Source organism: Chiloscyllium punctatum, chromosome 48, assembly GCF_047496795.1.
Source record: "Chiloscyllium punctatum isolate Juve2018m chromosome 48, sChiPun1.3, whole genome shotgun sequence".
Classification (NCBI taxonomy): Eukaryota; Metazoa; Chordata; class Chondrichthyes; order Orectolobiformes; family Hemiscylliidae; genus Chiloscyllium; species Chiloscyllium punctatum.
In genome coordinates this window covers 46,449,959-46,474,766 of record NC_092786.1, presented here as the reverse complement: position 1 = coordinate 46,474,766, position 24,808 = coordinate 46,449,959, and the positions used below count along the sequence as shown (strand labels likewise).

General features: G+C 41.3%; 1 protein-coding gene across 1 annotated transcript in view; it reads left to right on the top strand.

Annotated features, from left to right (window-relative positions):
- LOC140468977 (uncharacterized) overlaps nucleotides 1-24,808 on the top strand; it is a 94,633-nt gene that overhangs the window by 55,526 nt on the left and 14,299 nt on the right. The window contains exons 13-21 of the mRNA XM_072565135.1: nucleotides 119-219; nucleotides 3,749-3,967; nucleotides 5,141-5,482; nucleotides 6,083-6,155; nucleotides 7,725-8,477; nucleotides 11,790-11,866; nucleotides 15,529-15,670; nucleotides 19,273-19,364; nucleotides 21,010-21,126. Coding sequence (XP_072421236.1) covers nucleotides 119-219; nucleotides 3,749-3,967; nucleotides 5,141-5,482; nucleotides 6,083-6,155; nucleotides 7,725-8,477; nucleotides 11,790-11,866; nucleotides 15,529-15,670; nucleotides 19,273-19,364; nucleotides 21,010-21,126 — 1,916 coding nt within the window. The remainder of the gene's footprint in view (nucleotides 1-118; nucleotides 220-3,748; nucleotides 3,968-5,140; nucleotides 5,483-6,082; nucleotides 6,156-7,724; nucleotides 8,478-11,789; nucleotides 11,867-15,528; nucleotides 15,671-19,272; nucleotides 19,365-21,009; nucleotides 21,127-24,808) is intronic.

Genomic DNA, 24,808 nt, shown 5'->3' with positions numbered 1-24,808 from the left:
TTTCATCCCATCAACACTTGTCTGTTAGTCCTTAAAGGTAATGTTATGAAAACAATGTTTTTTTCCTTTGTGCAGGTATATGCTTTTTTTTCTGAATTGTTTGCTTTGTGATCAATAGATACTGATAGTGTGCTGGCTTGTGGCAATAATCAGTACAATAAACTGGGTTTGAACGAGAGACGGGGCCTCCTCATGCAGATGACAATGCTGTTTGCCCGAGTGAGTATCCTTGAATCCTGTGTGTTTCACTTATTGATATGACAGACAAGTATCATCTGATATTTTATATCTGGTCACCTCTTTTAACTTGTATATTTGCTTATATTTAACATCTTTTTAAAAGCAAAGTACTACAGATTCTAGGATTGTGACCTAACAGATATTAAAGGTCAACACAGAGAATGCTGGAGAAGCTTAGCCGGTCTGGCAACATCTGCAGAGAGATAGAGAGACAGAGAGTCAGAATTAACGTTTCAAGTCCAGTATGACTTCATCAGGACTGAAGTTTTAAACAGTTCTGAAGAAGAGTGATCCTGGTCTCGAAGCACTAGCTCTGTTTCTCGCTCCCCACAGAGGCTGCCAGACTTGCTCGCTTTCTCAAGCTTTCTCTGTGTTTATTTTTTATTTCTGTTAGCTCAGCTGTCGCGAATTCCCACATATTATCTGAGAGTTGTATTATATTCATAGGCTGCTGGAGGATAAGGATGGAGTTTCTTCTGAACAGTAGCTGACAACAGGTTTTAAAATGTATTTACATGTTATCTTGGTGTGGTACAGCAGAGTTGAGTTCTTATGCTGGCTTCCTGACTTACTGCTAAAACAAACACTTGGAGCTAGTTGTATGATGCAATTCTTCTCACCCCCCAACCTTTGAATTTGAAAGATATGGCTGCAAAGTAGGAGCAGCAAGATTATATCAGGACATCAGTGTGCTGCTTGCTGGTCAATCGTGGTGAGAGGTTTGAAGAGAGCCTTGTGACCCTGAGACCTAGTAATGAAAGGAAATCCAGGGAAGTCTGAACTTGCCTTGTGAGGTGCAAAGGAAGCATTCTGGTCCACAAAGAAAGGCAAAAGCATAAGGAGCTTGGAAGATAGAACCATTTAAATGTGTGTTAGCTGTGCATCCATGAAGGAAATTTGTGAAGAAGTCTTACCGAAATTTGTGATAAGTGCCAAACCCTTCCACGGAAAGAATATCAAAAGAATCAATTATCTGATTCCTTCTAACATCACAACTAACTAAAGGAGAAATTAGAAGCTTAACTGGCATAATATAAAATGAGTATCAAACTCTGCAATAACATTAATTTGTTCTCGATAAAGCTAACTAGCATCCTTTTATGTAATACCAATCTCAGTGGCAGCACTAGTAATAATAGAGCTCTGTATCCTATATACCAATGTCCTGCAGTGCATATTGTCAACAAGGATGTCAGATACTGGAATGCATGGATATGATTATAATCCAAGACAAACTTTGTTCAACTGAGCATAAATCATTGGTAAGATCATATTTACAGTAATGTGTGAAATCCAGTGTATCCTGCATTAAAATGACATTGATACATTGAAGGTACAAGGTTTGATGTTGGAACTCAAAACTCTTGAGCTATGATGATGAATCAGCAGTACGTTTTCCCAGAGAAAAACTATAAAGGACTGTATTTCCCTTAATTCTGCAAGATAATGTAGACAGGTTATTTAAAGGGTGACTGGAGAATGAGGTAGCATGAACAGCAAACTGGTGTGAGAAAATCTTCCAGTCTCGTCACATAGTTAGGGTATGGAATGCACAGCCTGGTGGAGGCAGAACCAATTGAGGCATTCAAGAGGTCATTGGGTGATTATTTGGATAAAAATAGTGTTCAAAGGTATGGAGAAAAAACAGGAGATTGACACTGGGTAATGATGCTCGTTTGAAGAACCGGGGAGTGCAGTCACAATGGGCCAAATGGCCTCATCCTTCTTTGTCACCCCTTTATAATTCTGATCCACAATAAAGATCAACATCGTTATGTTTCCTACAGAATAAAAGGGCATTGAAAAAGCTCCCATCAAAATAATTTACTGTGTGAATAAAGCCATACTCAAGATATATTGTAGGCCGAAAAGATTTCCTCTGGGGGCAATGAGAGGCTGTGGAAATAGTCTCAGCAGTGAATTGTCCGGGAGGTTTAAATCCATGGTTGTTACCTGAAGTGGTGGGAGACCTGCCTCACTTTAGCGGGCAAGATCCGACCCAATTAAACACATCTCAGATGTTTAACACATCCCCGAAATCAAGGAGCCCAGTGTCTAAAACCTGCCCCGCCAAGATGTGCAGATAAAGAGAGGTCGACTCTCTAACGGTGTCAGCCCCAAACAGAGACCTTTAAGCATCATGGGATCCTTGGAAGATGATGATTAGGATAGATTGAAAATCACAAGTGGGATGGGGGTCACAAGTATGGAGTCTCCATTGTCTTTGAAAGAGAGACCACCTTGAGTCTGTGCAGACATTAGGAGGCATGGGAAGTCTGTTTAAGTTTGGAGAATTACTGAATCCTTGCTACTTTCTGATGGAGTCAGAGATAACAACCCAAAGTGAAGACTCAGACCTCAATAATGAACCTAACAGCAGACAGGTTCCCCGTGATAATCCATTTTTGCTGCCGATTCTAATGGGATGCTCAGTTTTTCCGCTGGTGAGAATGGGATGCTTTGTGTTTACGTTGGCTTGCCTGCTATCTAGCCCGCTTCAGGAGCTGTACTAAATCCAGGCTATGTCAGAAAGCAGCAACCATGGAAGAGGTATGAGAGAGGAGTTTCAGGCAACAGGAGACCCCCACCAGATTCTGCAATTCACGCGTCAGTCACAACGACCGAGCTTGAGATCCAGTTGGGCTGAGCAGCTGACAGCTGGTGAGGTCCTAGCTTGGCTTGTGGAATCTGCTTGAAATATAACTCGGGGCTAATATTCATCGTCTTCAGTTCCAACAGAAAGGGTGAAACTGGTAACAGAAAATACAGTTTTGGCTTATTTCTGACCAATGCCCTTAACACGTTTGCCCTGACAGGAAGCTCACATTAGCTTTCCCCATACAGGCCTCTGGCTATTGAAGGGGGGAGTTCAATCCCCAAAATATCAGCAGCTCTTCATTCACAGGTTAAAAGGGGAACCTGTTTGCTCACTGAACAAAAATCAGAACTTGGAGGAAGAGGACTATGTCGGATAAGCTCCATGGGTGATTTTAACTGACTACTGTTGTTTGGCAGTGGACATCAGAAACAGATAGGGGAGGTAACACCTAATGAAAAAAATGGGTTATAAAAGTTCATCCTGACTATTTGGAAATGCAGCCTGCACCATGGGGGAGAGTCAGACCTGGCTCAGTTGTTAGCAATGCTGCCTCACTACATCAGGGACCCAGGTTCGATTCTTGCCTTGAGTAACTGACTGTGTGGAGTTTGCACATTCTACCCGTGTCTGCGTGGGTTTCCTCTGGGAGCTCCGGTTTCCTCCCACAGTCCAAAGATAAGCAGGTCACATGAACTGGCCATGCTAAATTGCCCATAGTTAGGCGTGAATATGGAGAATGAGTCTGGTTGGGTTACTCTTTGGAGGATCAGAATGGACTTGCTGGGCCCAAGGGCCTGTTTCCATGCTGTCGGGAATCTAATTCTAATCTAGAATTCAAGGCCATACAGTACCAAGGCCACAAACTGTGGTATCAAGCAATTCTAAAGGCTGCTCCTTTTAATGTTGCAGACTGATGTTGAAGGAAGGAAACTTCCCACAGTCGTGAAAGCATTGAGGAACCACCGGGTGAGAGATGCTGTCCTGGGCCCCTCTCACAGCATTGTACTTGTGGAGCCGGGAAATATTTACACCTTTGGGAGGAATACAGAAGGTCAGCTGTGTACTGGCAACACTAAACCATACAAAATGCCAATGCTTGTAAAACAACTCCAACATAGAAATATCACTGTACGTAATATTTCAGACTATCAGTATACACTGTGTAATTGCAACCTTTGGTAATAAAATTGATTTTTCACTAAAATTAGAATAAGGGACAAAATCTTTAGTGTTAAACCATTCTGATAAACCATAAATAGCAGCACTATGCATTATCAGAATTAAGGATGTTGAACTGAGTAACATTTTCTAAATCCATTTAAAAGTAAATCCACTCTAATTATAATCAGCTGAAAATTACTTTGGGCATGGTTTTCCCTAGTTTCTAAAATGTGGAGGTGAATTTGTTTAATAGTGATTAACATTCCATCTCCCTATCAGCGAAGTAACCCACCATATCACTTGCTAATCAGCTCATGAAGCGCTGACAGGTAAGTGGGAGCGAGTATCTTAACCTATCAAAGGCTTGGACACTGGCACCAGAAGCTGCCAGTCAATCAGAAGCCAGCAGCAACTGAGTCTTAACAGCCACCAGTAATCTCCATCAGTGAGAATTAAGTCTTCCTATTCTTTTTCTCAGGGGATGGGGGTGCACAAGGCAAAGAAGGTTCATCGGGGGGTCAGAGACAAGGGCAAAGGGTTGTCTTTCAGAGATTAGCCCTTTGCCTTCACTCTCACCTTTGTTTGTCCCCAGATTGGGGAAATCAGAGGCTCCGTAAACAGCAGGTTTACCTGTTAGCCAGTGTGGCAAGTGATTGGGAGGTTTGTAGGTTTAATTGACTACGTAAGCGCTTTAATGGTTGACAAGTCAAGAAAGTTGCTCATGGACCTTCTCGCCCAGCACTTAATTGTTGAGGTGGCAAGAAGTGGTGAGTTCCCCACCGGGGTAAACTCAGCCCATTATTTCCCCTTCTCACCACCTATCTCTGCAGCTCAATGCAGAGGGAGATTCCACCCTATCTCCGCACTCATGATGTGGCTGATCACATACGTGATTAACTCTCTCCCATTGGCAGACTCAGGGCTGTCTCCTTGATTGTTCCTCATGTTCTTCTCAATTTTACTACTTTATGACATCTCCCTTTACTCTGTTTCCTGTACACTAGATGTATGGATTAAAGCAATTTCTGTCCACTGTATAAGAATTGTGTCAGGGTGATCTGTGGCGTGTGTGCTGTACTCTAACTATCCGCTGCGGAGTGATTTACTAGCATCTTCAGTTTCTCAGTTTCTTCCTTTCAGACAATCAGCTGTGGAGAGACGTTCAGTGTTGTCGGGACTGATGATAATAAGATTCTCTTCTGGGGCACCAAGTACAAGTCAATGCAATCTCCAAACCCATCCGTGTTGACCACGCCATCTCAGACAGCCACAAAAATATCTGAAGAAACTATCTACCCAACATCACCATCCCCTGTAGAAATTGAGGAGTCCATTACTGGGACAGTGAGCCATGACAACCGTAAGAAACGTCCTGAAAATGAAAAGCAGCTTGCTGAAATCAGTGCGGCAATGGGAAGAAACCATATCAGAGAGGATGAACTAGATACACCAGGATCACCATCACTAACCTTCACAGCACAGGTTATCTTATCTGTATGACTTTCTGAATGTATCTAGCTGACACCACACCCGGGCATGTGTCATATGTGATTCTTTGACTGCATGTCACAGCTCTTTAAATGGAAATTTCACTCAAATTCAGACAGTGAGGACCATAATGATGTTACTGGGCAAGTAATTCGTAGCCAGCACTCATGCTGCACCGACATGGGTTCAAATCTCACCAAAGCAGCAGGGAGCATTTAAATTCAATTAATAATGAACTGCAAATCTTTTTAATAGTAACCATAAAACTACTGGATTTTCATTTTTAAAATATCCAATTCATTAGTGTCCTTCAAGAAGGAATTCTGTTGTCCTTCCTATTCTATGTTACATGTGATTCCAGACACTCAGTGATGTGGTTAACTGTTAACTGCCCTGTAACATAGCCTAACACGCCACTCAGTTTAAGAATAATTGGGGATGGGCAACAGATGTTAGCTTTGCTTATGATGCTAATGTCCCAAGAGCAAATGCTTTTTGAAAATTCAATGTGTTGACTCAACTCTATCTAAAGCAATAGAGTCTGTTGCTTAAAAGTGATCATATTGATGAAGTGATGTCAATGTTTGATTGCAGAAAAATGGTAATTACTCCAAACAAGATTCTTTGGGGGAAAACCTGACATATAGCAGTATGACATCAGTTAAAGGTAAGAGAAAGTCTTCAGGAGGTAATTTGTTGAACACAATGTGATTAAAATCAGATATTACTCGACACCAGTTTATAGTCCAACAGGTTTATTTGCAATCACAAGCTTTTGGACGAAGGACCAGTGCTCCAAAAACTTGTGATCTCAAATAAACCTGTTGGATTATAGTCTGGTGTCATGTGACTTCTGACTTTGCCCACCCCAGTCCAACACCAGCACCTCCACACAATGTGGTAAAGAATTGTTGATTTCAACTACTGTTGGTTGTGAGCACACACTGGCTTTAGTTATTCTTTATATTTATTATCATATTCATGTTTTCTTCAGAAAAGTAGCAATGTTAAACAGACAAGTAGCTGCAAGTCAAAATATATGGAAGTTTTGATTCTGTGTAAACTTACTGAAGTGATCAATTTTAAACTGTACCTGTACCAGGTTGTTACATTGCTTTTGTTGTTCTGTATTCAGTGTGATTGTTCCTTGTCATGTAAAATGAATTCACACTGACACAGTCATGATTCCATATGATGCATTAAGTGGTTTATAAAATTAGGCATGTTCATCATAGTAACATGACAAGAAGAGTTGCTGGAAGTTTTGAGGCTGCAAATATTGTGTTCAAGCAGAGAATTTTACAATGATCACTCTATTCTTGATATCCTAGAATACAGATTTTGGCTTATTGAAAATCTGCTGAATGCAACATGCGTGAGCCAAGCATTGCATGACTGTTGCATGACTTACTGATAAAAATAAGGAAAGTAAAGTCGCCATACTCCCAGAGGAAAATAGAGCTCTTCCCTTGTCAGACACAAACGATTGGTGCTGAGTTTAACCTGACATACCACACCTTCAAGCAAGGATCTTCATGATTATTCTCAGCTGGTGAGGGAATTGAACCCAGCCAATTGGTATCACTCTGCATTGCAAGCCAGCCATCCAACTTACTGAACTAACTGACCCCAAAGCTTAATGCAACATTTTCAACTAACACTCAGCTAAGTTTCACTGATTAAGACCTACAACACTTTATTAATTTATATTTGGCTACATTCACTTCAATGGTTCCCTTCTCATCTTCTCAACCAAAGTATGTCCAAAAAGGTTTCGGATGATACCATGTATCTCCTTATTCAAACAGTTAACCTTGTGAAATACACTGACATTAAGTACAAAATAAAAACCAAAAGAACTGTGGATGCTGTAAATCAGAAACAAAAACATAAATCAGAATAAGGAAAGGTCACTGGTCCTGAAACATTAAATCTGATTGCTCTTTAGAGATGCTGTTAGACCTACTGAGCTTTTCCAGCAATATCTGTTTTTATTTCTCATTAAGTACACATTTGCTCACACACACACACACACGTATACACACATCACTAAACCCATTGATAGTCGTTACAATGTTGGGTGATCTATCTTTAAATTGATTGTGGAATGAAATTATAGAATTGTAGTCGCAGCAACTGGTTCCAAATGACTTTCATCGCTATCAAGATAATGACTAGGTTCTTACTTAAAGTACTGTGAATTTAGTGCTAATGAGGAATGTAATTACTGCTCTAGATCAAACAGAAACCAGCAGTGGGAGCTGCAAGTCAGATGGTAAGGATATACAGGAATCCAGCAGCATGAAAGCCAACTCCTTTGGGAGTGAGAGTAACCTTCAAGATCAAGAAAGCAGCCAACAACTAATCCCAGTTCCTCTAATCACCTTGAAAGAAGTTCTGGAGGACCACCCTGATGTGCATACTTTTCTTAGAAGTATTGTCTGTAATAAGGAGAGCATCTATGTCCTAGTGGAGAGTACTGATCCACCATGCTACAAGCATGTAAGGAGATCCCGCAGCCTTCGTAAACGTGGAAACCGTGAGGACCCAGGACTAAAGCATGGGCGCATTCTTCAATATTCTCATTCCAGCAATGAAGCTGGCGATGAGTACACAAGCTCAGAGATGTCTGAGTTGGAGACCAGTCGGTTTGTCCCAACATGGATAAGGAATGAACTCAATGAGGCAACATCCCTTGAAGCAGCCAGCAATGAAAGGGGCAGTGAAATAGACACTGTCAGAACCGTAGCCGGCAGAAATATAACAGGCACCCAGTCTTTAGAGAGTCCAGTGACAATGGTGAGCAAAACCAGCTCAGAAGAGGCAAAAACACAAGTTAAGAAGGAGGTGTTTGGAGGTGTGAAAAAGACAAGTGGGAACCGCAGTGGAGAAAAACATGGCCATACATCGACATCAGGGAGCTCTGATGGACAGCTGATGTCCAGTAAACAGAAGATCACCAGAAATATTGACAAACACAGGGAACCTGGTAAGATCTTGAATAGGATTATACATTAACAATGGCTTCTGTTTCCAGCTATTGCTACATACCCAGGTTTAGTGCCAGGTTGAATAGTTTTTTTTATAATTAACAACAACCAGTACTCTGTCCAAAATGAACTCTCGGTTAAGCTGCACCGGGACACTGTACAGGTAACACTGCAACCTCACAGCGCCATGGACCTGGGTTCGCTTCCAGCCTTGGGTGACTGTCTGTGTGGAGTTTGCACATTTTCCCTGTGTCTACCTGGGTTTCCTCTGGGTGCTCCAGTTTCCTCCCACAGTCCAAAGATATGCAGGTCAGGTAGATTGGCCATGTTAAATTACCCATTAGGTGCAATTAGACAGAGGGAAGTGGGTTACTCTTCAGAGGGTCAGTGTGGACTTATTGGGCCGAAGGGCCTGTTTTCACATTGTAGGGAATCTAATCTAATCAAATCTTTTTAACACACCCAAATTTAATCAGCAATTTATTGGTTGTACCAACAGTCTGATCAGCAAAATCACAGAATTGTCATGGTTCAGGCTAGTCAGCCCAACATGTTTCCAGCTCTCGGAATAAGCATATGACTTGGTGCCATTCTCCTACATATTCCCCCAGCTCTGTGCAGTGCTTCTATTACAATAATCATCTAATACTCTCTAGTAGCTAGAAAGATAACCATTGCCCCCAGTAAACCAATAAATGAGCAAAATTATCTCAGGGGACTCCTGCACTACCTCCCTTGTTCTCTTGTACAGCCTGGTAGTCACCCAGCCCCAAATTATTAAAGAAATGAAGGGCCAGTGTTTAGACTCACTCATTAATAAGCTATTTGCAAATTTGTATATCCCTGCTTAGGCCCTTAATTCCTGACCTTAAAATGCACCTTTCAGTTAAATGTTAAATACAAAAAGTTTAAATATTTGGACATAAAAGATTTGAGATTCCCTCGTCTCCGCAAACTCCCAGCATTCCGTCCAAAATGAACTCTAGGTTAAGCTGCACTGGGGTGTTGTACAGGTATCCCCCACTTTTCGAATATTCACTTTACGCCACTTTGTTTTTATAAAAGGCCTGCATTCGTACCTGTTTTCGCGAATCCGAAGAAGATTTTCGTTTTTATGAAAAACCGTGAAATTTTTCCCATATGAATCATGTATCTTCTCTTGCCGTCATTTTCAGCTTCCTGGGAATGCTCTACTTCCAGATAGTGAGGGATACCTGTGTTTATATATTTTGAACAACAAAGCAAAAATGGAGGATTCAAATTAGTCAGTCTCAGAAATCCAAGGGACTAGCCATTATTATACATCAATAATAAATGGATCAGATTTGAATCAAAGCTCAATGACAGCAAATGTAACAGCCCCTTTGTTTCTATGAATTGGCATTGAGTTGAAGATGTTTGCTCTTTCATTCTGGTTGGACCGGAGCCCGATCAGAGAAGAATTGTTACCCACTTTTCAATGGGAGAACATTTTTTTTATTGTAAAACCTAGATGAGGGGCCAAAACCTGTGCTGAGTGACTGAACCTGAAACATCAATACCAATGAGACTTGTAGCACAATAGACCTTTCTTTTCCCAGACAGCACTGAGGATTTCTGAAGTGAAATTAGTTGGGTCAGTTTTAAAGTGAACTATACAAGACTGTTCCTCATCCAGTTTTAACTGACTCTAGATCTATTTGTGTGGTTTCCTGCAAATATTGGAAAAAAAACTCAAGAGTTACTCAAAGGGAATACGTCTGAATTTGCAAAATGTATTTGGTTATGAGCATGCAGCACCATAAATAATGTATTGGTAAGACAACAGATAGCAAAAAGAGCTGTAAAGAAAGAGAATATAGAATTTTTCTGACTGTCAGGCAGACAGGAACAAATCTGGTTCAGCTTTGAAAATCTATGGACTATTGATTCTTCAGAGGTGCTTGATATGAGAACTGGAAATGTCACACTGATACTGTAAGAAGCAACTTATGGGTGCTAGATTTATGGATTTTGCTAGAATAGTGTTACGAAGAGCTTCATTTTTATCCTGTCCATGGTGTGCTTAACTCTAGCCTCCAAATATGTCCTGATCCCCCAAAATTGCACTTTTCCCTGGGCAAAATAGAATAAAAAGGGTCAATGGAGCAGCTGTTTTTTTTTTGGGAATCTCTAGGAGGGGTCAATACTTGGTGATGATGCAAAAGTTCTTCCCAAGCCTGTAAACCTCATCCTGGTCTGTGAGAGGGCATGAAACATATTGTGTGTCCCAGATGGGCATTGTGAGGAGTTCTGGGATTATTGACATTTCTGATCAGCCTCCAGGGATGAAGACCTTACAGAGCAAATGTCAGATAAGGTTCTTTGTGTTTAATAACCATGTTTTAAAAGCCCCGCTCTTAAATTCTAACCTCGCTAGGACCCCCGTGACCTTACATGTTTTGAGTCATATGACAGGAAGGGGACTATCACAGATTTTATGAGGGGTATGAGAGTAATGATACATCATTAGTTTGGGGGAGGGAGATTCCTTTAGCTACTGTTGTAACAGAGACACCACAAGCATAGTGTAAAGATTTCCTAAATTCATTGCTTGTAGCCGTATCCTGAATGCGATTTTGATATTCTTACAAATAACCAGCAGACAAAACCTTGTCTTTGATGTCTAGATAGCAAGCAAAAGATAAGACTCTGAAATTCCAAAAGGACTTTAATTGCTGCAAAGGGTCATGAAAGGTGCTCCATAATGTTCTTTGTTTCATTTTGATAATTTTGCTATCACTCACCCAAGAAATTAACATACTCCACATAAATAATTACAACGCCTTTATCTGTAATCTGTAATGCTGTTTTCTAGCTGCTGCTCATATTGAAAATAATGTCAATGACAGTCATTTCAGATATAAACATGAATAGTTAGAATATTTCTCACATGGTGTTCGCTAACTAGTACCCAGTGGAATTTGTGTTTTTAATGAGACTGTGAGACTTGAATTCAGTTCACTCAAGTCTTTTTTTTTAATGGTATTCGCAAAGTGATTCAACCCAGATCATTGAATTTGTGTTTGTTATGATAGAGAATGCTGGCTCTGCTTTGAACACATAGCCTGATGTCAATCCAAAAGTTTATGGTGTTACTGTGTAATGTGTTACAGCTCTCTGGCTGAGAATTGATCACTCTCCTTTTGAACCGATAGTATAAAAGGACCCAGCCCCTGTTTCAAATTATTCACCATTACTGTATGTAACCTGCAGTTACAGTCTACGCAGTTCACTGAAAAACACATGGAAGAACTTGTTAAAACCTGTCTGTGTTTCATTATTGTCCTCAGTACAAGATTTTGTAGCATCCACAAGTCAGTGCAGGCATTATCGGACGGAAATGGACATGGGTTTCCTCTCTCCTCAGGTATGTAGCTAGAATCCAGAATGATTCTTAATTTCCCTCTTTTGACATAGGTCACATTTGCAAGCAGTACTTTTGGCATATTTTGAAAACTTTGAAGTAATGTTACATTGTGCCGTTGTTAATGTGGTAACAGTATTTCAAATTACATTTCATGGAAAATATTTCAAAATAATTTTCTTGTGTAAACTATATAACACCAGTTAGCATGTGAAATTCAGTTGTGAACAGTTTTTGGACAAAGCTGTAAGGAAGCACACAGACACACATTGGGGTCTGGCTGACCAATCACATACCAATGGCCTGTAATGGTTGAGTAGTTATGGTTGAATGTTAGTTTCCAAAGGGTGTTTCTGCTTGGACAATAAATCCTGTTGGTATTCTGCCTCATCAGAATTGCAGATGGAAGGACTGATTTTATGAATGGATTCACAGCAGAAAGCCTCACCTGCTGAGAGCCCATGTTGGAATCATAACTTACAGCACAAATGGTAGCTGTTCAGCCCATCAAGTCTGTGCCGGCTCTCTGTAAAATCAAGAACAGTAAACTTGGAGGATATATTCCAAGACTTAACATGGAAACCAGAAATCACGGATAGAAGCGACCCCATTCATTTCAATGGGAAATTTACCTTCTCGGCAGCCCCCTGGTCCCTGGTTCCAGAAGGTTCCCTATAATATGTTTGGGCCACGGAAAACCGCATGTAACTGAAACCGTGAGAAACAATTCTGCAGAAACAGGGGTCACCCTGTAGCTGGTCTCAATCCACAGCCCTGATGGGTTTTTTTCCCTTTCTGACGCTTTGCAATTCTCATCAAAAAACCGTGATGTCCAACCTCCATTCGAGCAGTGGATTCCAGATCTTAATCACTCACTGGGGAAAGTCATCATAGACCTACCAGACAATAGGGCTTCTCTATCATTAGAAAGAAAGACAACAGGCAGTGGCTTAACTTGAGGGTCACCACGCCCTAAATGAGGGGAGAGGTTGAAAAGAAGAATCCTTCATAGTAGCCTTAGCCAGTGCAGGGATTGAACCCATGCTGTTAATATCACTCTGCATCGCGGGCCAACTATCCAGCCAACTGAGTTAACTGATATCTCCTTGTTGGGTTTGGAATGGATGTATTGGGAAATTACATAATCCCCTTTTCCCAATATGTTTTCCTGCAGCATCTGTGTCCACACCACAAGTGGCACATTTGTAAAGCATGCCTTTGACATTGTTAAGACCCAGAGAGAATTATAACCAATAAAAAATAAATACAAACTCCCAGGAAAGTCAAGATTTCATATTTTAAGGCATTTACTGTAACAGCAAACCAAAAGCACTCCTGACAGAACATGATCTTTATGAGCATTTTGCACTTAAATTTCAGAAAGGAACATTCCCCTTTAATACACAAACTGCACTCATCACAGATTTACAGTTTATTTTTAAGAGCAAGCAATTCAGAGCAACTTCTAATGGACTTATGTTTCCATTTCCAAAGAGTAGTAACTTCACCTGACCATCTCCAGGCATGTCCCTTAGTTTTTGGAGAGTTTTACAAGCAGTCAATTCCTCTCCTCTGGCAAAGCCACAGCAAATCCTCCGGAATCCTGAAATAATGACTGCTGAATGTGGCTCTTTGACTTAAAGTCCTTCATCCAGCTGTGGGATTTGACAAAGCGATTCTTCTCCAGCTGTTTGTGATATAATTTGATTTGTAGAGGGAACCTGTAACCTGATCTCAAAAATGGCTACCTCTGCATTTTCCCCAAGGCAGCATGGAACACGTTAGCCTTGCATCCATGCAGAAATGCTGATTAGTTATTCTGGACCGCAATGAGCTTTCATCTTTTAAAAATTTATTCTTTCCTAGGATGAGGACATTGTTGGCTAGACCAGCATTTATTGCCCATCCCTAATTGCCCAGAGAGCAGTTAAGAGTCAACCATATTGCTATAGTCTGGAGTCACATGTAGGCCAGATGAGGTAAGGATGGCAGCTTCCATCCTTAGAGGACATTAGCGAACTAGATGGTTTTTTCTAACAATCGACAATGGATTCATGGTCATCAGACTGTTTAATTCCAGATATTTAGTGAATTCAAATTGCAGGTGGGATTTGAACTCGATTCCCCAGAACGTTACCTGGGTCTCTGGATTAATACCTTCCCACCTGTCCGGTCCACCCTCCTTTCTGACCCATCACCATTACCCCCTCCTCCAACTACCTATTGCATTCTCAGCTACCTTTCCCCAGCCCCACCCCCTCTCATTTATTTCTCCACCCCCTCGGTTCACAAGCCTCATTCATGATGAAGGGCTCTTGCCTGAAACATCGATTCTCCTGCTCCTCGGATGCTGCCTGACCTGCTGTGCTTTTCCAGCACCACCCTCTCATCTCTTGATTAACAGTCCAGTGATAATACCACTAGGCCATTGCACCCATTCATTATAAAATTAAATGTGTGGGCAGTTTACAACTTGGCTGTTTCCAACATAAAACTTTTAGCACCTTTCTGGGACTTTGGGAGATTCAGAGTCTACTTATTGTGACTTTTTCATTATCTTCAACCATGAACACTTAATATTGTGTCACCCCAGTAACACAATGTGGACCTCTTTTTAATCTTTCACCAAACCTTCAGTCAAAAAGACCACAAAAACAGGCTACATAATCCCCTCCATTTTACCTTAAGTTAACACAACGGTGTTATATACCTCATAATCACTCTATTTGAATTATTTTCCTTGTGCTGTCACATTGTTTATGTGTACTTTTCTTAATGGAATAATCCCCAATAACGTCTTGATTGTATTGTTAGCCAGAGATGGTGAACTTGGCTAATGGGGCTCATTTTAGCAGACAATCCTGCTTGGATAATTAGGAAAATATCAATGAGACCTGACAAAAGGAGAAAATAGTTTGGGGATAGCCTTGTTCCTGTTGAAACAAACCAAATTTGGACTGCAGCAGCCAAAATATCTGTCACATTCACACAGTGTTACTATGCAGAATATTGTGTTTGTTTTGTGCACATTTTTCACCATCAAGTAAACAGGATTGACAAGGTGTCATCAAGCTGCCAATCCTATAACCATTCAGTTCAGCTTGTCTTTCAATGTACTGACCTGAAGCCAGTCTATTAGGATGATGATGTTTGATAATCTTCCAAGTAGATTTAAAGCCCAGTGGTAAGTGGTGAATCTTCTTGTTCTGTAAAGTCCCCATCGTTCATAGTACCATCGCCTGTCAAACACAAACAACGTAATTACCCCAAAGTATCCAAGTCAAATCACAAACAGTTGGAACATTTCACTGCCTCATTCACATATCATTCACAAACCTCTTTCCAAACTCTTTTCTGTTTTCTTAAACACGTTTATATGCTGTCCTCAGCGAGATAAGCTTCACCGTTATCTTAAAAGAAAATTAATCTTACTTTTGGTTGCACAAGTTTCAACATTAATAGAAACTTATCAATTACTGAATGAGATTGAATTGTCACAACAAACAAAAGTCAAATATAAATCCTTAGATTACTTGAGGATGAACAACAAATATACAGAATTTTATTGTGTTTGACACAGATGGAAGAGGTGAACGTTTCTAGTTAACACACAGCGTTATTGAACTTTACTGCCCATCACAAGTTGTCTTCCTGTCTGTACATAGAGCTCCACCAATCCAGTCACAACTTGTGGCAGGAGTGGCTCTGAATCTCCATGGAAATCAGGAATGCTGAAAACTCCAGGGACTGGAAGCCAGAGATCACTGAATAGACTACGTCTGGGCAGAGGGCACACAAAGTGTAGAGGTATGACAATGATGAAGATTATTGTTCGCTGAAGAGGCAAGGATTGAAGTTGGGGCTTGCATATTGAGATATGAAAATCTTAGCCACTGGAGATCTGTACTTGATCAAACATGCCATTATAGACAAGATGCTTAATTTAAGCCATGTTGATTTGTTGCTATCAGTCTCTAAGGGCTTATCCTTGATGACTTCATAAGGGCTAACATGATTGTTATAGACAGTGATGCTTTACAAAGTCCTTAAGGACCGTGGGTTCTTATTGTCAGTGACTTTTGAGTTTCTTCAATTGTTTGTATCTGTGTTTCTTATCCTTGTAGCATGAAAAAAATACTTTACTTTAATTTGGCTAGTGCAAGGTGCTTTTGAAAACTGAATTCCTCATTCTCAGTGATGACACCACTTTTTAATAAGAAAAAAAAATCAACAGGGCTAATGAGGTTTGACCTTGTAGAGCTTTATAAAATCATGAGGGGTATGGATAGGATTAATAGACAAAGTCTTTTCCTTGGACTTTGTAGTCCCGAACTAAAGGGCATCGGTTTAGGGTGAGAGGGGAAAAATATAAAAGGGAACTAAGAGGCAACTTTTTTATGCAGAAGGTGGTGTGTGTATGGAAAGAGCTACCAGAGGAAGTGGTAGAGGCTGGTACAATTGCATTATTTAAAAGGCATCTGAATGGTTAAATGATATGGGCCAAGTGCTGTCAAATGGGACTCAATAAGGTTGGGATATCTGGTCAGCAAGGATGAGTTGGACCGAAGGGTCTGTGTCCGTGCTGTACATCTCTATGACTCTGTGACTTTATGAGGGCTCACCTGGTTTTAGCAGGATCATATGGTGATTAATGAGCTGTTTATAAATATGCAGAGAAAATAATTAGCAACCTTTAGGCTGAGTTCTGGTTTTTAAGGTCATTTCAACTATAACCCAGGAGAACTGAGGGCAATTGAAGTGCTGTACTTGTGTCAGATTATTTAGCATTGAACAGAACCAGGTCTAGGACTTGCCTGTACTATGTTAGTACTATGGCAAATAGTATTCCTACTCACTCACCCAATTTCCTTGGGGATTCCTCAGTTAATATATAACATTAACAAATCCCAAAGTCCAATGAAAAATTCAGATTACTTTCATGTGTTAATTAATTCAGAGATCTCTATTTAACATCCCTTTCCTTTGCAATTTCGGTTTATAATTTGGGGCCATCTTTCCATTAAATACGGTGCCCTGGGAAAGTTTGCAGCCAGACCCCAGGTCCTGCTGGCTGGGAGATCACATTTAGCATTAGGGCTGGCCTATTGTGCCACTGATGCTGTCATTCAAGTTTCAGACAAAATGTACTTTATTTGATCTGCATTAAGTAAGTTTACCCGTGATGCAATGACACCAAAAGATCTAGGAGCTGAATGTAGGCCCTTCAGCCCGTCGTGTCAGCTCCTCCATTCAATGAGATCATGGCTGATCTGAAAATCCTCAACTCCTTGCAGTGGCTATGTGGAAACCCAGAATGTATGGATTCTTGTTTTATTTTCATGGGCAGCGTGGTGGCTCAGTGGTTAGCACTGCTGCCTCACAGCACCAGGGACCCGGGTTCGATTCCAGCCTCAGGCAACTGTCTGTGTGGAGTTTGCACATTCTCCCTGTGTCTTGCGTGGGTTTCCTCCGGGTGCTCAGGTTTCCTCCCACAGTCCGAGAATGTGCAGATTAGGTGAATTGGTCATGCTAAATTGCCCATAGAGTTAGGTGCATTAGTCAGAGGGAAATGGGTCTGGGTGGGTTACTCTCTGGAGGGTCGGTGTGGACTAGTTGGGCCGAAGTTTCCACACTATAGGGAATCGAATCTTAAAAAAAACCCTTTCACTCGTTTTCCAGTCATTAGCCCGTTATTAATTCCAAATAACCCTCTTCAGCATGCTCAGTGGTTCGCACTGCCGCCTCACAGTGCCAGGGACCCGGGTTCGATACCAGCCTCGGGTGACTGTCTGTGTGGAGTTTGCACATTCTCCCCGTGTCTGCGTGGGTTTCCTCCGGGTGCTCCAGTTTCCTCCCACAGTCCAAAGATGTGCAGGGCAGGTGAATTGGCCAAGCTAAATTTCCCGTAGTGTTAAGTGCATTAGTCAGAGGGAAATGGGACTGGGTGGGTTACTCTTTGGAGGGTCGGTATGGACTTGTTGGGCCGAAAGGCCAGTTTCGACACTGTAGGGAATCTAAAGTAATCTAATCTAAACTAAGAAACTGTCAGAAATCAGCTGCAAAGCCTTCCCCATTTCCTGGTATTTTGTTCATCACTCCCCACCACCATCAGTCCATCACCTTTGGATTTTGGCTGTAGTTTTAGATTAGATTAGATTAGATTACTTACAGTGTGGAAACAGGCCCTTCGGCCCAACAAGTCCACACCGCCCCGCCGAAGCGCAACCCACCCATACCACTACATTTACCCTTTACCTAACACTACGGGCAATTTAGCATGGCCAATTCACCTGACCTGCACATCTTTTTGGACTGTGGGAGGAAACCGGAGCACCCGGAGGAAACCCACGCAGACACGGGGAGAATGTGCAAACTCCACACAGTTAGTCGCCTGTGGCGGAAATTGAACCCGGATCTCTGGCGCTGTGAGGCAGCAGTGCTAACCACTGTGCCACCGTGCCTGCAGCTATTATTTCATGACATGTTTGGCATCACTGGCTAGGCCAGTATGTATTATTCTCAAATAGCCTTTGAGAAGGTGGTAGTGAGTCAACCTCTATTGTTAGAGAGGGAGTTCCAGAATTCTGACCCAGTGACGATGAAGGAATGGCGATAGATTTCCACATCAGCATGGTGTATGGCTGGGAGGGGAACCTACAACTGGCAGTGTTCCAATGTATTTGTTGCTCTTGTCCATTTGGGCGGTAGAGGTCTTGAGTTTGGAAGGTGCTAAAGAAGAAGCCTTGTTGAGTTGCTGCAGTGCATCTTGTACATGGTATACACTGCTTTTACCTTGCATTGGTGGTGGAGGAAGTGAATATTGAAGGTGGTGGATGTGGTGCCAATTAAGTGAGCATCCTTGTCCTGGATGGTGTCAAGCTTCTTAAATGTTGTAGAAGCTGCAGTCATCCAGGCAATTGGAGAGTAATCCACCACACTCCTGACATGTCCCTTGCAGTCTTGGGGGAATGAGGAAGTGAGTAACCCATTCTAGTCTCAGACACACACATGTAACTATTGTACTTATGTGGCTGGTCCAGTCAATTTCTGATCAATCACAACCTCTATGTTGTGTTGAAAAGTGTGGTGCTGGAAAAGCACAGCAGGTCAGGTAGCATCTGAGGAGCAGGAGAGTTGACATTTTGGGCGTAAGTCTTCATCAGGAGTCTCCTATGTGTTTCGATTTGTTATTATTGAATCTGCTTCATTCACCTTTTCAGGCAGCACATTCCAGACAAAAACTCAGTGTCAAACAAAACATCTCTGATTTTTTTGCCAATTATTGTAAATGAGGCCCTCCAGGCAGTAAAAGCAGTTTCTCCCTATCTGCAATATCAAGACCCCTCATCGTTTTGATCTTTGTAATTAAATCCCCCTTCTCCTCTCTAACAGTATTTTTCTTTACCTAGCTACCTGGATGAATGCAGAAATGTCTGCTGTGAAAAGTTCCAAGTACTATCACCGTCCTGCTCTGCCCACGTCACCTCTTTCAAAGAGCAAGGTTTGGTCATTTCCAGCCTCTTCATGTTGATACCAGTCCAGTTTAATTAGCTTCAGGTCAAACAAAATGAGCTCCTCTACTAATGTCCTACATCAAATTACAGCTTAATAGTAATTTAATTGAATGAAATTTGCATATGTGTGAAGACTTAATAGAATATTAATTCAGCAAAGTGTATTTCAGTCCCCTTTGTTAAAGGGATGTTATTTTTAAAAGGCCTCTGACAGTCATGTGAATAGCACTGTTCTATCTGTTTGAAACATAATTATCCTGACAGCTGCAATCCTAGTGATTGCCCTCATTTGATCCAGCCTGAGATCAGAACCTGCGCTGCATGAATAGTTCATTAGTGAGCGCACAATGCAATGGAATCAATGTTTACCAGCTCCCTATATCGTGGGATCCAAACAGAGCTCATGGCCCTTTTACAGTGCAGCGACATCTCTGACAGCAACACTGACTATGGCAACACTGATATATTATCTTGTCGGCAACACTACTGAGGGCAGAGGAGAATTGCCTCAACTGCTGCCTCTCTACAGAGGGGCTGAACCACTGTCAGCAAGCGTAAATGAGGATTCTCAATACTTCTCGGAATGTGAGAAAAGCTCATCACACGTAGTGCTGAGAGAGTGCTGCACTGTCAGTGGTATCATCATCAGTTTAAGCAATAGACCCAGAGTCTGTTTGCTGTTTCTGAAAGATGTAAAAGATCCTGTAGCACGATTCAAAGAAGAATAGAAGAAAGTTCTTCATGTCCTGTGTAACATTTATCCCTCAAACAACAGGTTAACATCAGCAGTATTTGTGGGGATTGACGTGCGCAAATTAGCCAGCACATTTTCTGTGTAACAGTCATGATATAAAACACGTTATAAAAGTCATGATTTGGAGATGCCGATGTTGGACTAGAGTGTACAAAGTTAAAAATCATACAACACCAGGTTTATTTGGAAAAGCTAGCTTTCGGAGCGCTGCTCCTTCATCAGGTGTTTGTGGGACCTGATAAAGGAGCAGACCTCTGAAAGCTCGTACCTCCAAATAGACCTGTTGGACTATAACCTGGCATTATGTGATTTTTAACATGATAAAAGGTGCTACATAAATGTAGATCTTTTTGAACCTTTCTTTTAGTGCTCTGCCCTGATTCTACTGAGAATGCAGTGGTGGGATGTGTTCTTTTTGCTTAGCAGTTTTGACGGAATGCCTCTGAAATGCTTCAGAAGGTACCCTGAACTGGGACTGAAGTAAAAAGCAGGCAACTCCAGTTAAAAGTGTCAGCTTTGCCAGGCACCTTTGGTTATTATTTATTCCTGGTGCCAGCCAACAGGTTTTTACTCCACAGATGAGCTGGTACTCATTTCCTCATCTATGTGCAGTGCTCTGATCATTGTACTGTACAGATTTTCCAGGCAGAGTTTGGAAAATAAACATTGCTTTATTAAACTCAGGCACGTTCAAAGTCATGTCTCTCATCATTGCTGCTGACACGTCTGCAAATAGTTTTGCAATTATCTCTTACATGGAGTGGTGCAGGGATAATAATGGATTTAAATTCTGACATTAAGTCACAAAATGATTTGGGATTTAAACATAGCGTTTAGAATGGGCAGTTGAGCAATAATTCCTGTTTTCTCCTTAATAGGATACTGAGTTGGCCAGAGAGGGGAAGGGAATAAAACGGATTGAAGGCAAAATAGAGCCACAGGAGGGAAACCATAATAGTCTGCACCTCCTGGAGGAACAGCAAAGACTTGCACTGGTATGACCATCATTTTTCTGTTTCTGGACCAGTGTTTGATGCCACTAACATTGGAACTGTGCACAGACTGGGACAGCGGTTCTAGGGATCCGGGTTCAAATCCCGCCACAGCAGATGGTGGAATTTGAATTCAATTAAAATATCTCGAATTAAGAGTCGAATGGTGACTATGAATCCATTGTCAATTGTTGGAAAAACCCACCCAGCTCAGTAATGTCCTTTAGGAAAGGAAACTGCCATCCTTACCTCGTCTGGCCTATGTGACTCCAGACCCACAGCAATGTATTTGCTGCACTCCAGGCAATTATGGATGGGCAATAAATGCTGGCCCACCCTCATCCCATGAATGAATGCAACAAAAGGTTCTGTGCAGAGTTCCAACCATCTCCGGCCAGAATTCCTCCATGTTTTACGATTCTGGGCAACATGTCCTCAAAATGGTCAGCTCGTGGGTGAGGAGGCATGAACTGGCTCCCCCTCTTAATTCAACCTCTGTCTCAGTTGGTCACAACAAGGTTCATTTAAAAAGTATCCCTTCCCTTGTGGATAACTTCTACCAATCCACGGGTATTTGTGTTTTAAAAGGAGGCAAATCAACCAGGCTTTCTTGAGTTAAAGAAAGGGGGAGTGGTTTTCACTACTGAACGTGAGAAAATGCAATAAAATGTGACACCAACATGCATGCAGACTGGAAATGTGAATGCAGTGAAAAGATACCGGCTAAAAAGATGTATGGGTTAGAATTTGGGTTCTGTGAAGAAGTAGAATGTTGCAACCGTTAAGTTGGATGGCATTGACAAGGCTGATATTCATAGCGAAACCGTTAGTTTTGTGATCCTGGACTCTGCAAGTTGGTTGTCAAGCTTTTGTCTTGCTTCCTTTTAGATAGTGACTTCACTGGCTTCCAACGCTTAGAGGGAGAGATAGGTTTTCTTTATTTGCAGTGCTGGGATGTCCAATGGCTGTCCTCAAGCTGGCACTTTCAAGAACACTGGTCTACACTAGCACGTTAGCTGACTAATACACTGATACTAAAGCTCCAGGGATGTTTAACCCTTATTCTTGTGCTGTTCTGAGAGAATAAAACACAAACATATCTTTTGACTCATTCCAAAATCCACTGGAGATGGACTTCTTGCTGTAATCAGGTTTTACCTTGCATCGCTCCCTCTTTAATTCTGTTTGAAGTTTCCCTGACACTCTATAGGCGTGATGTTCCATGGGTTCACACAGGGATTTTCAGCAATCAGTGAATTCCATTCTGTGGATTTGCAATCTCAGCCATTCATGATTTTTAAGTCTATTTCTTAAAGAAAAATAGTGTCTTGTGTTATGAAGATGTGGCTGTACTGTACCTTTAAGAGAGTTAAAAGCTAGCAGTGACAGCACCAAGTGTTCTCAATAAGATACAATGTAAACATGAGCTCCAGCTACTGGGGTAACTAAGGTAGCTGGTTGCCTAGAAATGACAAAACAGGTTCAAATTAGGCCAATCAGTTTAAAGTATACCCCGAAAAATACCAAGTTCCAATCTAGTTTGAATTAATATATTGACAATCTTAAAAGCCAATGACACAATCTGATTCTTTGGGGGTATAAGACTGGGGAAAATTGAAAAGTTGAGAGGAGAACTGCCAAGCTACCCGCATGTAAAGATTGTCTGAAAAATAGTTCTCTTAAAGGTACCTTTATCAATCAGTAACCTGTGAAGAAGAATCTCCAAGAATAAGAAAAGAAGACAGGAATACAGAGAAAGCTGAAAGCTGTCTGGTTTTGAGATAAGAAGTTTTGTTTTATAAATCTTAATCGGGGATTTTATCAGACTAGTATTGAGGAAGGGGACAGTAAAAGATAGGAGAGGAAGGAGTTGGAAATTGTTGTTAGTTAATTATTCTCTATTATATTTTAAGAAATAAAGTTGAAATAGTTCTTGGCCTGTTGAATCTTCACAGATTACTGCACAGGATAAATCTTTTCTGTGTTGCTGTTTAAATTAAGCAGGAGGGTTTACCCCGTGTCGTAACACTTGATAAAAGTTCAAATGTAGGTAAGTAATTTATGATGAGCATCGGCTGTCATTGACAAGAGATACATTGCTGTGGGGAGTTAGTTGGTTGATTTTAATACAAGGAAACCAATCTGTACTATTGTAACAGGCAATCAATTTTTCAATGTATAATTTCAGTTACATCATACTGTAATTTTTTGCTATAAATTCTGTGTTAGGATTGAGCCCTCCACTATCACCTAATGAAGGAGCATCGCTCCGAAAACTAGTGTGCTTCCAATTAAACCTGTTGGACTATAACCTGGTGTTGTGTGATTTTTAAATCTGTACTACTGCTGTTCAACTCTCTCCCCCAGTTTACTTTGAACTCAGTGACCATCACCAGTGGAGCAAAACCAATTTGTGTTCTACTCAAAGGTGTTGAGTATGGCTGAACTGTTGTTCTTCTGTAGCTGGCAGTCCCCTAGTGACCCAATCAATTGTCAGCCTTGTGATAGCTGGAGGATTCTATTCTTATTTGAGGGGCACTTGTTCTACTAGTAGGCAAAGAGTGCCTAAGGATGCTGAGGCATACATTAATATACAAACAGCTGACAAAGTGAAGACCAACTCATTCAATTCAGACTGGGCCTTGCATTTTGTATGGCTCAATATCACACTTTGACATAAATTTATGTGTGAAAGTGCATTAGGAAAACTGCAACAAGAGCAAAGTTATTGCATCTCCCACAATGTTCCACTTGGCATTCAATAAATAGACTGAATAATGTGGATTCCATTCTTGCCCAGTTGGGATTACATGTGAAGAGGTGTATGTGCTTCTGGCAGATGTTTGGAGTCCAGTGCTGACCATGTGCCCAGCACCCAAACTTTGTTCTCCTTTGTCCCAGGTCCTCAGCTTAGCCACATGCTCAAGTCTTCCTGGGACCTCTGACCCTGCTTTTGCTGGTGCAGCCTGCTCCAACTCCAAGCCGATATTCGCTCCAGTCTCCATGGGCCTAATGCTGCTTCTTCCAAACTTCCAGCATCTCTATCCCTCCAACACTGCTCACTTACATGCTACAAGCCACAGATTTTATTACAAAGTGCAGTCAAAGTTAAAAATCACACAAAACCAGGTGAAAGTCCAACAGGTTTAATTGGAAGCACTAGCTTTCGGAGCATCACTCCTTCATCAGGTGGTTGTGTAAGACGTCAAAGTTGGTTTTGTAGACAAACATTTTATGTACAGCAAGATTCCACAAGCCACAACAGAATGAACAATTGAGTCGATGTGTTTTTGCTCTAATTAGTTATGGAAAAGTGTTTGCCAGCACACCACAAGAACTCTCTTCTGCAAATGGCACATGGATTCCATAACAGGAAGATAAGACTTTTGTTTAATAATCCATTCAAGGTCTGACACCATTGGCAAAATAACATTCTCTTAGACCTGCACAGAAGGTGAAGACCAAGACTATGTGTGTGTGGGTGAGGGCATTGGCATCAATCCACAACATGATGGCTTAGGCAAATATTTACACCATATCAGGTTGTAGGTTTGCTTGCTGAGCTGGTAGATTTATTATCAGACTTTTTGTCACCATGCTAGGTAATATAATCAGTGAGTCTCCAATGAAAGACTGGTGATCTGTCCCACTTGCTATTTATCTGTCTTGGTCTGTTGTGGTGGGT